The following is a 13,429-nucleotide window of genomic DNA, read 5'->3' as shown; positions in this document are numbered from 1 at the left end:
AAAAATGTCAACAAGTGAATAGCAGACTTTTATACAAATATACACATACAAAGGAAAATATTTGACCAAACTTACCTTCCTGGTGTGTTGGTTGGTACAGCCTTATCACAGTCCTGTAAAAGGAGCAAACACATTTAGATGGCATGTCACTACTACTACAGTAAAACCTCTAGGTCTCCCATAAAATTTTCAGCAGAGTGTGTTGTGGTGCAAACCTGAGCATACCAACACCACTGAGTGAAGAGAACTTAAAGTGGTTGTAAACCTCAGACATAAGACATGAAGCATATTTCTGTGTACTTGTCTCAATCCAGAGAACTAAGTGTCATTTCTCTCTGCTGCCTGGGTCCTCTGCTACCCGACACCAAGAAACAAAAAGATGACAGGGGAGGGAGCTTCAGCACACAGCCTGTGATGGACAGCCTAAGCTCTGTTCCTTGTTCCTGTGTCCTGTGAAGGGGGGGGGGGTTTGGACTCTTAACTCCAATCAGCTGTCAGAGCTCTCCTCATTGAGCTCCGCTGAGTGTAATTTCAGCTCCCTGCTTTCTGAAGCTCAGAAATGCTGTAGAAATTCTGGACTCCGAGTGGATGTACAGAAGAGAGATAAACCGGTACAACTTATGCAGAAGGCTTTGTGGCATCTCTATTTATCACCTGAGGCCAATCACTTCACATTGTGTATAAGGGTTCTCAAGCACTTTCATTTAGTATTTTAACAAAAAAAAAAAAAAAAACAGTGCAATCCACAAAGATAAGTGCTTTATCACGGTGTCCTCTCAACTAGAGACCATGCATTCAGGGATGCTTCTAGTGTAAATCGGTCACTAGGGTGGCCATAAGCTACATATGGCTTGGACTTTGAGACCTTTTGATAACCCAAAGTATTATTGCATAAACATTTTATTAAATAAAACGTAAAAAAAAAAAAAATTGAGACAAAGATTTCTTCTAACACATACCTGATCTGCATCACTATCTTCACTGCTACTTAGCTTCAAGTCTTCTTTCAAATTACTGCAAAATACAAGCAACAGTTGCATTACTATTAAGAGCATCTTTATGTGACTTCAAAAGAAACGAATGCAATGACTAGTGGGGAAAAGACCCTCTTTTAGACCCCTTTCACAATGAAGCGCTTGAAAACAGTCTATAAAAACGGCGAGCGCTTTTGCGCCACTCTTCAATCTCTTTTGAGGCTTTAGCATTTTAAAGGTCATGCGACTCAAAAAACTGCTGCAAGAACCATTTTGAGGCGCTTTTGAAGCTCTTTTCAGGAGATTCCCATTAATTTGAAGTGCTTTTTTTTTTATCTCTCCAAACATGCTGCGTGCAGGAGTTTTTTTTCACCTCCCCGCCAGCGCACCGCCCCAGTGTGAAAGCATCAATTGATTTTAATTGGAAGCAGTTTTCGTGAGCTTTTCAGGTGCCCCGAGTGCTTTCACACTGGGGTAATGCGCTGACAGGACGTTAAAAAAAAAAAAAAAAAAGAAAAAAAAAACTCCTGCAAGCAGCATCTTTGGAGCGGTGAAATAAATGGGCAGCGCCGCCAAACCGCTGGCAAAGCGCTGCATCAGTGCCACTTTGCGGATCATTTTAACCCTTTTTTGGCCACTAGTGGGGGTTAAAAGTGCACCGATGGCGGCTGAAAACCTCAGCAAAAATGACGCCACTGTGTGAAAGCAGCTTTAGTGGGCACAAATAAATCAACCCAAAGCACCTGCATTCCTTAGTAACAATCTGCGGGTTTAGACCCCTTTCACACAGACAGTTTTCATTCGTTTTAGTGCTAGTCCAGCAAGCAACATCTTTGGGGTGGTTTGAGAGCACTGTATGCTCCAAAAACACCCCTGCCCATTGCAAATGGGTAGCGGTTCCGAAGTGCTGCAACACAGGCGGTTTTTAACCCCTTTCTTGGGGTTAAAAGTACCCCGCTAGTGGCTAAAAAAGCGACACTTAAACAGCAGTAAAGTGCCGCTAAAACGAGCAGCGCTTTATCGCTAATGTACAGGCTGCCCCAGTGGAAAAGGGCTCCTAAAGAGAAGGAATATGGCTATTCAGGCCTAAATGCCAGCATATATATACATAAAAGGCTCCCTTTCTTTCAGCCTATGGGCTTAATTGGAGGAAAATTATCACTTTCCTCAATCCGTGCTAAACAGCGTGGATGAAGGAGTCTTCGCTACTGTATTCGGGAAGCCACTGCCCGAGAGGCAGGCTAAATACCTGAAAAGTGACTTCATCTGATAGGATGTAGCTCAATTGATTTTTAAATCGACTTAAGCCAAATTGTGCTTGCAAGGCCACTCATGGCTTGAATTTGCTAAAACAATAAAACTAGCCTTAACGTGGTTTTAAAAGTATAAGGTTTTCTACATTAATACATTCTCTGCATTCTCAAAACCTTACAATATAAAAACTTTCTCCAGCATCCCTAAATATTTAGCTGCCTCCTCTTTTGATCCAGCTCTGTGCCTGTCTGCAGCAGAGCTGCTCCCTCTCCTCACAGGACACAGAGCTACTGGCGCCTGCTAATGTCAAATATTGTGAGGAGGGAGCATGGGGTGGGACCCGAGTCCGATCTTGATCCAGCACAGTACCCTAGAGCAGTGATGGCGAACCTTGGCACCCCAGATGTTTTGGAACTACATTTCCCATGATGCCCTAGCACTCTGCAGTGTAGTGGAGCATCATGGGAAATGTAGTTCCAAAACATCTGGGGTGCCAAGGTTCGCCATCACTGCCCTAGAGCAACAGTGCTGCTTTCTACCTCCTCACTGGACTTTGTGAGAGCAGAAAAAGCCATTGGCTCCTGTTATTGTCACTTAAATCCAGTGACGAGGGAGTGGGGCTGAGTGGCACTGTGTGCGTCAATTGACGCACACAGTGCAGTTGGGGATCAAATCCTCCCTAGTGCTCCAATAGCAAGTGGCTTGCTATGGGGGCATGGAGGAGCCAGGAGAACCGGCAGGAAATCCCAGAAGACAAGGATTGGGGCCGCTCTGTGCAAAACTATCGCACAGAGCAGTTAAGTATTACGCGCTTGTTATTAAAGGAGGAAAAAAAAACCCTTTACAATCACTTTACTTTCTTTACGGTCACAGAGAACTAGAAGCATTATGTTTTGATACGTATAATTTGCCAAACTAAAAGTACAAAATATATCCAGTAAGAATTAACAGTCAAGCAAGTGCACTCTAAGATAAGAGGCTGTTACCAGCTTAACAGAATTAGTTCAACACCATGTGATCTATTTATACTCTTTTACATAATCCTGGAGCTCACGACACACCATGCCAACAAGTATAGATCCAGTTCTCTAACAATCACTCTTTATTTAACCAATGAGGTTTGCTATTAGTTTGCTATGAAATTACTGATGGAAAGGTTATAGAACTTTCCAGTAAACATGTCACTTTGTGACACTGATGCTACCATACTTATCGACTGTCATGGGCTACATTTTAAAATATGTAGAAAGTCCTCATTCCTCAAGGGGGAGGCCATTTCCATGTGGAGTTTTGTTATTTGGGAAAGGGGAAGACTGCTTAACCATTCTTCCAATGTTAGATTTTTAGTAACCTTGTGAGAAAGATGGAAAGGTGATGGTTAGAAGAAAATGGGCCAAAAGAAAAATAGTTAAAATTCTGCTTTTGTTTGTAGAGCCTGTTTATATTCTTCTTGTGCTGAATTCCAAAGTGAGTAAGTGGATGTGTTCTGATTTACAATATATATGCCCTTGGCCTGATGAACCTTCTGGTCAATGGCATGTTTTTTTGACATCTAAAAAGGACAAGCTTATGGCCAATTCTCTATTAAATGTTCCTCTTGGGGATGTTATAAAGGCATCCAGGAGAGTATTGGTATAACCATGGTTATAGTGGCAGAGCTCAATGTTGTCTGCAATTTTGTCAAATGACCAAACATTTAGCCACAAGGCAGTTTTCAGGGATAACTGGGGTGTGCAACGGTAACCTAGCTAGTATTTGAAAGAATGTGGAATGAGCTGAAAGCCCCCTGAACTTTTCCAGCGTTACGAAGGAAACAAACAGTACCCATCAACATGGTTTCAAAGTTGCTAAGGTTAAATAAAGACACCAGTCCATCCAGTTCAACCTGAGTGAGTGTCTACAATTGTCCCTATCCCTGTACATTGCACACTCACATCGGTCCCTACCCTCAAGCAGCCCACAATCCAAGGTCCCCATTCATATACTAGGGCCAATTTATTTTTATTTTTTTAACAGAAGCCAATTCACCTACCTGAACGTCTTTGGATTGTGGTAGGAAACCGGAGTACCCAGAGGAAACCCACGCAGACACAGGAAGAACATGTAAATTCCAGGCAGGTAGTTTCCTGGTTGGGATTCGAACCAGCGACCCTTCTTACTGCTAGGTGAGAGTGCTAACCACTACACCACTGTGTCAATTCATGAAAGTGACCTGTGAGTTTTGGAACAACATGAGGAAATGTCTACTGGTTGGATTAGAATCATGGCAGAAACTTAGCCACTGGACTTGGTTAAGGAATCTAGCTAACATGGAATGGTAAGGGGAGGAGATAAATTTGCCATTCTTGGGGTTTAGAAAGCTGCTGGAAGTCTCCCACAGCAAAAAGTTGAACACTAGACATGTCCAGAAGGTAAGCCAAACAGCATCTTTAGATCCTCAACTAGGGAGGTGGGACAGACACCCGTCAGCACACAAGTTAAAGCAAACCAGAAAAATAATCTACTTTCGGAATCTATCTTGACATAATATACTGTAAAATCAACAGCTTTATGAATTAATAGAACATTGCAGGCGTAGGAAGAGTATACTGACTGGAGAACATTTTATAAAGGTTCTTTTAACTGTGTACTGCACTTGTCAAACCCAGTTTTCACTTTGACAAGGTACAGATGACAGTTCGTAAAAAGTTTATCAGTCTGCACAGCCAAATGCAGACAGTGACTTAAAGTGATACTAAACATACACTGTTTAATTGCCATTACCCCTTCTATGTATAAAATTAAATACTGTGGCATGATCTTAATATAAAAAGTATCTGAGTACCTTATTTAATCATTGCTGTTTAGTCACATGACGTTTCCCAGGTCTTTCCTCTCCTCAGGAAAAGACCTAGTACTCTACTAATTTATGTTCTACAGCAGCACAGGACAAATTGAATATGAATCTGTGTCTGCACAGCGCTGATTGGTGCTGTGCCAGTCACATGGCATAATAAAAACAGCTGCTTTCAGAATAGAGAATCAAAATTAATAGCTACAAAATGTTTTAGGGCTGGTTCACGCCACAATTTCTGAGTTTCAGATGCGTTTGTGTGCGAATTTTTGATGTGTTCCAGTGGGTTTTTACCAGTTTTCCTCGTCACAATTGAGGACATGCGCATTCTGGTGCTTTAAGCATTTTGCCATGTTCCATACAGAAAAAAACGCAACATGTTCTTTTGTTGACTGCACAGGTGTGAACTATGGCAATTTTAATCCAAATTAAATACTATTCATGCATGATAAAAACAATCTGGACTGCCCTACACGGATCTGGTGCGAATACTTATTACAAATCTATATTTCAAAGCACAAGTTTTTTTTTTTTTGCAATAACATGGTGTACAGTAGGTGGACCGACAATAGCTTTCATTTTCTTCACAATGTAAAAATAACTGGAGAATGTTCTGCCAATCTCAGGCTGTGCCACAGGGAGGTGAAATCTCCATCAATCACGATTGTATATCCTGCCCCCATAGTGTTTAGCAATGCGGCGAGGAGGAGGAGGGGGGGGGGGGGGAGGAGGGAGGAGAGGGGCCTGTTATTTACTACTGTGTATACTCCTACATGTGTGCCAAAGGCTGGTCCAACACCATCTCAGGCTGCAGTGTGGACACAGATAGGGAGGAAGGGACAGTGAACAGTAGAATCTAAGGAAAATAAATAAGCCACTAGCCAGGCCTTAAGGGCACTTTCACACTTGGTCAACGGTGGTAAAGTGGCACTATTTTTAGCGGCGCTTTACCAACATTTTTGTGCTGATTTTCGGTCGCTATTGGGGCGCTTTTAACCCCCCCCCCCCCCCCCCCGACGTTCCCAGCCAGAGATGAGACATGGAGGTCGGCAAGTCCGAGCCAGGAGAGGCAGGAGAGCGGCAGCGCCAGGTGAGGGGACCGCGTGGAGGACACGGTAAGGGAGGTGCCCGACTGTCTTATCCAAGCCGACCAATACACCTCCCACCACCAACCTATCACCATTTAATACTGTTCCAGCTGCCACCCTCACTCATTAACATAGCACTCCCCTGTCCAGTGTCACCACGGACCAATTCTTATCCCTCTCAAGCAGCATCCACAAAGTCCTCTGTGTTCCTCTACCTGTCTGCTCTCTCCCCCCTGCACCTCTACACAACGAATGAGAGATAGGACAATAAAACAAAAAAATGCTGTGCAGCGCCTTGGGGTAAAAAATGTACAAAAGTCTTAAGTAGTGAACAAATATAGTCCTGAAATATATCTAAATCTGTGATATGATTGAAAGAAATCTGTGTATTCAAAGCAATTCCAGTGCTGAGTGTGTGGTGTTCAATCATTCTGGATTTCTGGTGAATGGTTTCAACACAGCACACACAGCACTGTGATTACTTTGAATACACAGAAGATTTCTTTCAATCATATCACGGATTTATATATATTTCAGGACTATATTTGTTCACTACTTACCAAGACGCTTTTGTACATCACCGCACAGTGCTGCACACCACTTTTTGTCTTATTGTCTATTAAAGGTTGTATATTCACTGGGGTACTAGCTTCTAATACAATGCTGTCTTCATTTTGTTTTTAATGCAAATATGACAGCATGATCCCCAGTTGGCTGTCAAACTGGCTAATGTCCTCCACAGCCCATTCCTTTCCCCGCAGGTCCCACTGTCTCCCTGCCAATCCTCTTTTCATATGTCTCAAACTGCTCCCAGTCACTAACCCCAGATGACCCCTCCATCCTTGAGTTCTATCCTGGGACTCTTCCATCCTTTAGTTCCTATTCATGGATTCCTCCTTCCCTATCCCAGACTCTTCAAGCCCTCCTTTGATTCTTTCAGCCTTCAGTTCTGACTGCTTGAATTTGTTGATGAAAACCATTGGCCGTAATCGTTAAGCATTGCGGAATCGAATCATGATAATCGTGGTTGAATCGAATCGTGGGACCACTGAAGATGCAAACCTCTCGTAATGCATTTACCGTTTATGATTTCCAACGATACTTTAAACCAAAATACACTTATGTTTTTTGGGAGATTTTTTATATCTCTCAAATACAAAAACTTACGCTTTAGACTGATGTCCATTGGAAGCTTTGGTTGAAGCAATGTATCGTTCTGTGAAACAAATGTGCTCATTAGAAAAAATAATAATAATAATGTATAACAAATTTATATATCAATAAATATCACATATTTTTAAATGAGTTTTTACCATACAGGAAAAAGTTGACTGTTTTTTACATTTAGATCAGGCCTTAAAGACTGGGTATTGAATAGCATGGGAAAGGATTATAATTTGTCAGGTTTCTACACATGTATTCCTGCAGGAAAGTGGACCTTACATTTGATTAAGGTGGTTGTAAACTCAGTGAAGTGACTGGCCTCGGTGGATGCACAGAAACAAATCCTCTTACAAGAGTTTTAGCTGTATCTACAGCCTTTTCTTCTCTTCATCCATTCAAAGTCCAAATTGAATGATCGTTCAGAAAATAGAAACTACACACTGCAGAGCTCCGTTAGGAGAGCTCTGATAGCTTTTTATAGGGAATGGCCACACTCGCTTCCACGCAGCACATAAAAAAAACGCAGGCTGTGAATCATAGGCTGGGTGCTGGAGGTCACGCCCATAACCATTTTTCTCTTGGTGTCAGGAAAACTTGTCAAAAGTGAATGGAATTGACATTTGGGGGCTCTAAATTGAGACACATACAAACTATAAAGGGATATGCTTTGTTCATATTTCATGTCCGAGATTTACAACCACTTTAAGTCCATGGTCCATAGGCAGTGTACAAATGTGAGAGCTGAAGTGGTTACATTTGTGAAAATAGAATTCCTAAATTTAACCTACCTCAACCAGATTTGATTAATTTATTGTAGTCAGGCAACCAAGATAATTTATGATTGGTTTTAATTATTAACCTTTAAGGATGTCTTGTTAAATTTGTTTTGGAACCATTATCAATCACATGGATATCATGTTAAGTCATTTTTAAAGTTATAATTATATGCATAACTGTAGAATTCCACTTGTCATTGGTTTTAGTTTACTTACGTATACTCTGCCCAACTATGATTTTATTTTTATGCTTATGGACTGCCAGACTAAGCCATCTCTGAAGAGTTTTGGCTTAACTGACAATTGGTTTGCTACATAGTACATTTCTGAAATGTAGACAGCTGAGATTTTATCCACACATGCCCCCAAGCTTGCACCATCTTTTAAAGTATGCAACAAACATTCCACCTCTGCAGGACAACCCCCAGGTCAGTGCCTTTATAACAGAAAAGCAAGGAAGCAGAGTGCACTGCTTGCCCTAATAGCTTATGTGCACTAAACCATCTATACTATGCCCTCCTGCATTCACAGTCACTCAGTAAAAGGGGGTTTACATTTGAATGGAACATTGGCCACATTCAACAACAAAAAGCAAACATGAACCAGTCACAATTATATCCCTCTCTATTTATTGTGATAATGTAGGTGTTTAAAGTGTTTTGAAATGTTAAATTGAGAACGAAAAGGCACTGCTGGCCACTACACACAACCAACACAAGCTGTAATTGGAAAGAAGCACAATGACCAAAACTAACCAGAAATGCAAAATGCAATACCATAATTAGACTCTATTCACACCTGTACAAATCTGTGCAACTTTGGATGTGTGACACTTAAATGTGACTTACAAAAAAAAATGCAGCATGATACTGAACCTTACAAATGCATAGCTAGTGCCATAAACAATGAAAATCAATATTGCTAAAAAATGTACCGTATATACTCGAGTATAAGCCGAGATTTTCAGCCTCTTTTTTGAGGCTGAAAGTGCCCCCCTCGGCTTATACTCGAGTCATCGCTGTCTGCCCGCTCGATCAGCGTGTCGAGCAGACAGACAGCGGCCATTCTATTCAAAAGCCGCGCCTCCGGCTCCGCCTTCGCCTGTGATAGGCGGAACACTGAATTTCCCAGCAGCCTGTGTTCCGCCTATCACGGACATCGTATCATCCTCGTACTACGGACGAGGATGATACGACGTCTGTGATAGGCGGAACACAGGCTGCTGGGAAATTCAGTGTTCCGCCTATCACAGGCGAAGGCGGCGGCGCAGCTTTTGAACTTTACAATGGCCGCCGACGAAGAGGGCACGGGACGGAGGCAAGGGAAGGCACGGCACGGGACGGGACGGGACGGGACGGCGGCACGGCACGGGACGGATGCAAGGAGGCAAGTCACGGCACGGGACGGAGGCAAGGAGGCAAGGCACGGGACGGAGGCTCGGGACAAAGGTAGGCTGGACACACACACACACACACACACACACACACACACACACACACACGGATGGAGACACACAGGGATGGATGGATGGATGGATGGAGACACACACACACACAGGGATGGATGGATGGATGGATGGAGACACACACACACAGGGATGGATGGATGGATGGATGGACACACACACACACAGGGATGGATGGATGGATGGACACACACACACACAGGGATGGATGGACGGACACACAGGGATGGACGGACACACAGGGATGGACAGACACACAGGGATGGACGGACACACAGGGATGGACGGACACACAGGGATGGACGGACACACAGGGATGGACGGACACACACACAGGGATGGACAGGCATGTCTCACCCTCGGCTTATACACGAGTCAATAAGTTTGCCAGTTTTTTTGGGGGTAAATTGGGGGCCTCGGCTTATATTCGGGTCGGCCTATACTCGAGTATATACGGTAACTATGAAGATAAAAAAAAAAAATTTGTGCAACAATCAAGCTCACAGATAAAGCAATTTAGTGTTATTTCTTAATATGAAGTGTCCAAAAAAAAATACATGTCTCCCAATTCTCATCAATCCACAGAGACAAAAAGTGCAAATTGGGGTATTATACGCAGTAGTGTATTTAGGTTTTGTGCTGCCCTAGGCCTGACTAAACTAATGCACCCCCTAAGTGAGTGGCAATGGATTCCCTTAATTTGCATAGATCCTCTCCCTTCCTGTTTGGCTATGGAACAAGAAGTGAAGGGAAATCTCTGCAATGGGACAGGGATGGTAAAAAAAAAAAAAAAACTGACAGGGGCTATAACTCTCCCTTATTCTATTCCAAAATAAAAAAAAACAACATAAAGTATTGCCTATAGTTCTACTTTAAGTACAAATTTCTGATAATTTTATGGAGAGGACTAAGAAGATATAACCACGCCAATGGTGCAGCAGAAAACATAGCATAGTAAGGAATGTTTGTGGTCCAGGACGATAGGACAGTCAAAATTAGGTGCTTTCAGCATACCAAACTATAAAAGCATCAAGCATAGCAGCACGTGTGTGAAGTCATCCTCTTCTGATCAGGATCATCATTAGAGTCACTTTTTGGACAGTAATAAGTATAATACCCCAATTTGCACTTTTGTCTCCATGGATTGATGAAAATTGAAAGAAAAAAAAAATTTTTTGGACACTTCATATTAAGGAATACCAAGTTTCTTATACTGTGAGCTTGCTTGTTACACAAAATATTTTTTTATGTTCTGTTAGGTTACTTTTTTTTTTTTTTTTTAACAATATTTATTTTCATTGCTTATGGCACTATTCGTAAGGTTCGGTATCACACAGCTCTGCATTTTTTTTATATATATGTTTTCACAGATTATGGGATTGTGATCAATGCTTAGCAGCAATGAATTTGCACTTTGTTTCACAGGAATTGTTATACCACACCTGACACTAGGTTGTAACCTCAGGTTACTTTATACCCAACGCTGATCCCGGGTTGCTCTAGAGTAGCTTGCAAGAAATATATATTTTTATATTATTTAGATGCGACTTGTTGTCTGTCTGAAAAGTTGAACCCATTATCATGCAACTTTTGAGGGTTAACATTGAAGTCTTTGGGCCTCAAGTTGCATGAAGGTCGGACCAAAGTAGTGCATGAACTACATATATGAATGGTTACCATTAGAAAACATGGGGTACAACTTGTCATGCGACTTTGATGTTCAAAATCACACGTATGAAAGGTTTTACATTCCTAGCTACCACTTATGCAGAACACTAAACATATTTTGTTCTCTATCATATTTGACAATCATACTTTAAAAAGATGTGTTAAGCAGAATTACTCACTTTGCTCAGTAGTGGAAAAGTTAGATTCCTAGAAAAGAGAACAAAAAGGTCACAGACTGAAAAAGCAATAGCTGAGGATCATGAATAGAAAGTCTGATCTGTATGTATGAATGTAAGGAGTTATTCTAAAATCCTATATTACTATAAAAGAAAAATAAAGGAAGAAAAAAATTAGCTTTTGTTTCATCCTTCGTTCCACAGCCTCATATAAAGACTTTTTACTCAAAGTAATGTTGCACAAGTGTGAAAGCTATCAGCGTAGAGGGTAGATAATTGTTTGGATATACTTATCCAAGAAGAAAAAAATAAATAAAATAAAATCTGTAATGTCACAGAAATGAAGTACTTCAAATGGGACATAAAATTTCGATAACCATGGCAGTCATATAGGGATTTCCAAATAAAAGATGACTGCATATTAGCATATGCACAGCGAGCGCTTCAATTTATACTTGCTGCAAGCCCACCCCCTTCCTCAGCCAATCCTTGGTAAAAAGAGGATTGCTCCCTCCCCCAATTTGTCAGCTGGCAAAGGCCAGCTGGCTTGAGGCAGAGAAATGGATATATCATCAACATAGACATGGGAATTCGCCACTACTAGCTAATCTCCCTCTTTGTGCACACCTCCAGCACTCTGCTCTTTCACCACACTTGTTTCCACTCCTACTCCCCTCAGTCACCCACATAGCCTTTCATTTTGCTGCCTCTGCCTGATCCACCTTTGTCCCTGCTATGACACTACCTTTTTCCTTCTCATTCAATCATTGAGCCCCATGCTGCCTTTGCCTGACCTCCCCCTCTATCCACAGCTCCAGAATTCCTGCTCAGGCACCACATTTTTGGATGACTGCCTTTTCCCACTCCCCTTAGCATTATCCTAGTTGCCACTTGTGTCCTTCAGCTTCCTCTCATCTTCATTATCCTCTTACTGCTGTACTTTGCCCCCTAGGTTGCGCCACACAAACACATACAATGTCTCAATCCCTGTAGCACCACACCCTCTAGCACCTTATCTCTCCCCACTGTACACTCCCTCTCACTGCCATGCTTGCACTCCCCAGCAACCTTAGCAACCCTCATGCCATAGGTCATCACCATGCCCCACAACCCCCAATACTTTTTCAACCATCATCTCACCCCCCTGCCTGCACCCCTCCTCTCACCACAGTGCCTGTACCATGACAATGCCTCCCATTCTCCAAACCCCATGCAAACCACCACCATGTCTGCACGCATAAACAAGCCTCTCTCTCCAAGCCTCTTCTCCCACCATACTCACTCTCGCAACTGTGCCTGCAACTCCTTTACCCACCTTCTCACCAGTATGCTTACACACACCCTCTTACCAAAGAGCCTGCACCCCCTGTACACACCCCTTAATAGCCAAGGTCCTCTGCACAGGACGCTTGCAAGCAGTTCGGCGAACATGCAACCATTTTCTATTGGCTTAGGAAAATAAACTAAAGGTAGGCAGTGACCTAAAAACCCATGTTATCGTGAATACATATACTATATATACACGTGCTGAAGTTACAGTGCCTTCAGACAGCACTACTACAAAAAAGAATTTCACCATTCTTACAAAAAAAAAAAAAGTCCTAATATAAACACTTAATATACTTACACAGAAATGAGGGACCTTAGTGACAATTCTACCTTCACACACAAAGGAATAAATATGGCAACATTTTTTTTTTAAAACTAAACACAAAAAGTCTAACCTTTGTTGGGAATGGGAATTTAGAGGGCTCAGTTTTGCAAGGGGTGTGAATTGCAGTCAAGGGCGGAGGCCATGAATGTGTCATTTCCTGAAAACGTAAAGAAGTAAACGTTAATAAGACATCTACACACATGCAAAGGACATTACAAGCCAACTGAAAAATTGTGGATTAGCAACCACATTTATTTCAGTCCTTCTGAATTTTTGTACAGTGCCTTGTAAAAGTATTCACCCCCTTTTTTAATCTGAATTATATATGATGGATCAAAACACAATAGTCCAATTTGGTGAATTAAAATTTGAATAAA

The 13,429-nt window shown here is 42.0% G+C and overlaps 1 protein-coding gene across 3 annotated transcripts in view; it reads right to left on the bottom strand.

Moving 5' to 3' along the window:
• Positions 1 to 13,429, bottom strand: part of AFF4 (ALF transcription elongation factor 4) — a 207,645-nt gene that overhangs the window by 70,640 nt on the left and 123,576 nt on the right. For all 3 annotated transcript variants that reach the window (XM_077473202.1, XM_077473203.1, XM_077473204.1), the window contains 5 exons: positions 13,123 to 13,209; positions 11,402 to 11,429; positions 7,317 to 7,365; positions 960 to 1,014; positions 76 to 113 (listed from right to left, as the gene is read on the bottom strand). In XM_077473202.1, the coding sequence (XP_077329328.1) occupies positions 76 to 113; positions 960 to 1,014; positions 7,317 to 7,365; positions 11,402 to 11,429; positions 13,123 to 13,209 (257 nt within the window). The remainder of the gene's footprint in view (positions 1 to 75; positions 114 to 959; positions 1,015 to 7,316; positions 7,366 to 11,401; positions 11,430 to 13,122; positions 13,210 to 13,429) is intronic.

Source organism: Lithobates pipiens, unplaced genomic scaffold (genome assembly GCF_037356315.1).
Source record: "Lithobates pipiens isolate NorthernLeopardFrog02 unplaced genomic scaffold, aLitPip1_a1.2 Scaffold_8, whole genome shotgun sequence".
Taxonomy (NCBI): Eukaryota; Metazoa; Chordata; class Amphibia; order Anura; family Ranidae; genus Lithobates; species Lithobates pipiens.
The sequence above is the reverse complement of the archived record's forward strand: the minus strand, read 5'-3'. Positions and strand labels throughout refer to the sequence as shown.